Raw genomic sequence first — 2,500 nt, 5'->3', positions numbered from 1 at the left:
TAACAGTTAGCTGACGTTAGGGCATCTTACAATAGTTGCATGTAACCTCAGCTTCCTAAGGCAACACGCTAGTTAACAGTTAGCTGACGTTAGGGCATCTTACAATAGTTGCATGTAACCTCAGCTTTCTAAGGCAACATGCTAGTAGTGGTTAACAGTTAGCTGATGTTAGTGCATTATAACATCCTACAATAGCGGCCTATAACCTTTACTTCCTAAGTTAATTAGTACTAGTAGTGAGCAGTTAGCTGATGTTAACTGTACCTTCATACAATAGTGGCATATAACCTTAGCTTCCTATGCTAACATGCTAATAGTGAGCAGTTAACTGATGTTAACTGTACCTTCATACAATAGTGGCATATAACCTTAGCTTCCTATGCTAACATGCTAGTAGTTCTAAAACTGATAGTTCCGGTCCTTGATTATGATTGGCTGAATCGCGTTCGGTGCCGGTGTATAACCCAACACAAACATCTCCTGACCGCATTTCACTCTACCGTAATGCGCTAACGCAACTTACACAAAGTTAGAGTAGCTGCGTCTCGATGTTGCATGGCAACTATTCAGATAGAGAAAATATATTTCTCATTACATTTTTCGTTGCTGTGCCTTCGTTTCATGAAATCTTGCCGAACAGATGAAGTAACAGTTTTAGAAAAGCAATAAGCCACTCGAGTCCGTTGTTTGCACTGGTTCTAACGACGTGGTTCTAAAATCAGTGCAAACGACGGCATCTCGGGGCTTATTGCTTAATTATCAGTTAGCTGATGTTTGGGCATTGTACCTAATAGTAGTACATGAGCCTAGCTTCCTAAGGTAACATGCTAGTTAACAGTGAGCTCTGTGTGTGTGTGTGTGTGTGTGTGTGTGTGTGTGTGTGTGTGTGTGTGTGTGTGTGTGTGTGTTCTCACCACTGAGGCCGTGCGTATGGTGGCGAAGTGATCTCTGTTTCTATAGTAACCTCTCCTGCGGGCTCCGGTGGGGGGGGCTTGTTGTTGCTCCACCTCTGGCTGGTACGGGTCATCATAGATGTTATCATGAACCTGAACACACACACGCACGCACACACACACACACACACACACACACACACACACACACACACACACTTAATAAATAAATGAACAATACAGCTCTGTAGAAAATGAAGGGACCGCTGCACATTTCTCTGATGTCATCCTCGTAGTTGCTGAGTGACATTCAAATGAGTTGACGCTCATATTCAAATCTGCAGTGTGTGTGTGTCTGTGTGTACCATAGGCCGGTGTACGATGGAGCTGTTGGAGGTGACAGTGTATGTGTGTGTGTGTGTGTGTGTGTGTGTGTGTGTGTGTACCATAGGCCGGTGTATGATGGAGCTGTTGGAGGTGACGGTGTGTGTGTGTGTGTGTGTGTGTGTGTGTGTGTGTGTGTGTACCATAGGCCGGTGTATGATGGAGCTGTTGGAGGTGACGGTGTGTGTGTGTGTGTGTGTGTGTGTGTGTGTGTGTGTACCATAGGCCGGTGTATGATGGAGCTGTTGGAGGTGACGGTGTGTGTGTGTGTGTGTGTGTGTGTGTGTGTGTGTGTGTGTGTGTGTGTGTGTGTGTGTGTGTGTGTGTACCATAGGCCGGTGTATGATGGAGCTGTTGGAGGTGACGGTGTGTGTGTGTGTGTGTGTGTGTGTGTGTGTGTGTGTGTGTGTGTGTGTGTGTGTGTGTGTGTGTGTGTGTGTGTACCATAGGCCGGTGTATGATGGAGCTGTTGGAGGTGACGGTGTGTGTGTGTGTGTGTGTGTGTGTGTGTGTGTGTGTGTGTGTGTGTACCATAGGCCGGTGTATGATGGAGCTGTTGGAGGTGACGGTGTGTGTGTGTGTGTGTGTGTGTGTGTGTGTGTGTGTGTGTGTGTGTGTGTGTGTACCATAGGCCGGTGTATGATGGAGCTGTTGGAGGTGACGGTGTGTTCCCCCTCCTGCATCATGGCCATCTCAGCGCTGTCGTCTGATTGGTCGGCCAGGCTGGTGACTGAGGAACTCTGGGAGCTGGCGCTGATGGACATGCTGGGCACTGATTGGCTGCTGCCCAGACTGCTCACCGTACCTGTCCTCAGGTAGGGCTCCGCCTCCTGCTCTCACACACACACACACACACACACACACACACACACACACACACACACACACACACACACACACACACACACACACACACACACACACACACACACCAAAAGATCATTACACAGATGCATATGTATATGGAAATGACTAGGGCTGACATAATTCTCCAAGTCCTCCATTTGATTTAATTCTTAATATAGTTATTAACACACTCCTCATATATTTTAAATATTGCTATTAACGCACTCCTCATATGTTTTAAATATTGCTATTAACGCACTCCTCATATGTTTTAAATATTGCTATTAACGCACTTCTCATATGTTTTAAACATTGCTATTAACGCACTCCTCATATGTTTTAAATATTGCTATTAACGCACTCCTCATATGTTTTAA

At 45.8% G+C, this 2,500-nt stretch overlaps 1 protein-coding gene across 1 annotated transcript in view; it reads right to left on the bottom strand.

Moving 5' to 3' along the window:
• LOC134070342 (serine/threonine-protein kinase TAO2-like) overlaps positions 1–2,500 on the bottom strand; it is a gene marked incomplete in the record, with an annotated part of 23,834 nt that overhangs the window by 10,173 nt on the left and 11,161 nt on the right. The window contains 2 exon segments of the mRNA XM_062526659.1: positions 915–1,046; positions 1,904–2,107. Of these exon segments, the coding sequence (XP_062382643.1) occupies positions 915–1,046; positions 1,904–2,107 (336 nt within the window).

This window comes from Sardina pilchardus, chromosome 22, assembly GCF_963854185.1.
Source record: "Sardina pilchardus chromosome 22, fSarPil1.1, whole genome shotgun sequence".
Classification (NCBI taxonomy): Eukaryota; Metazoa; Chordata; class Actinopteri; order Clupeiformes; family Clupeidae; genus Sardina; species Sardina pilchardus.
Note: the sequence above shows the minus strand (reverse complement) of the source record. Positions and strands in the feature narration are given on the sequence as shown.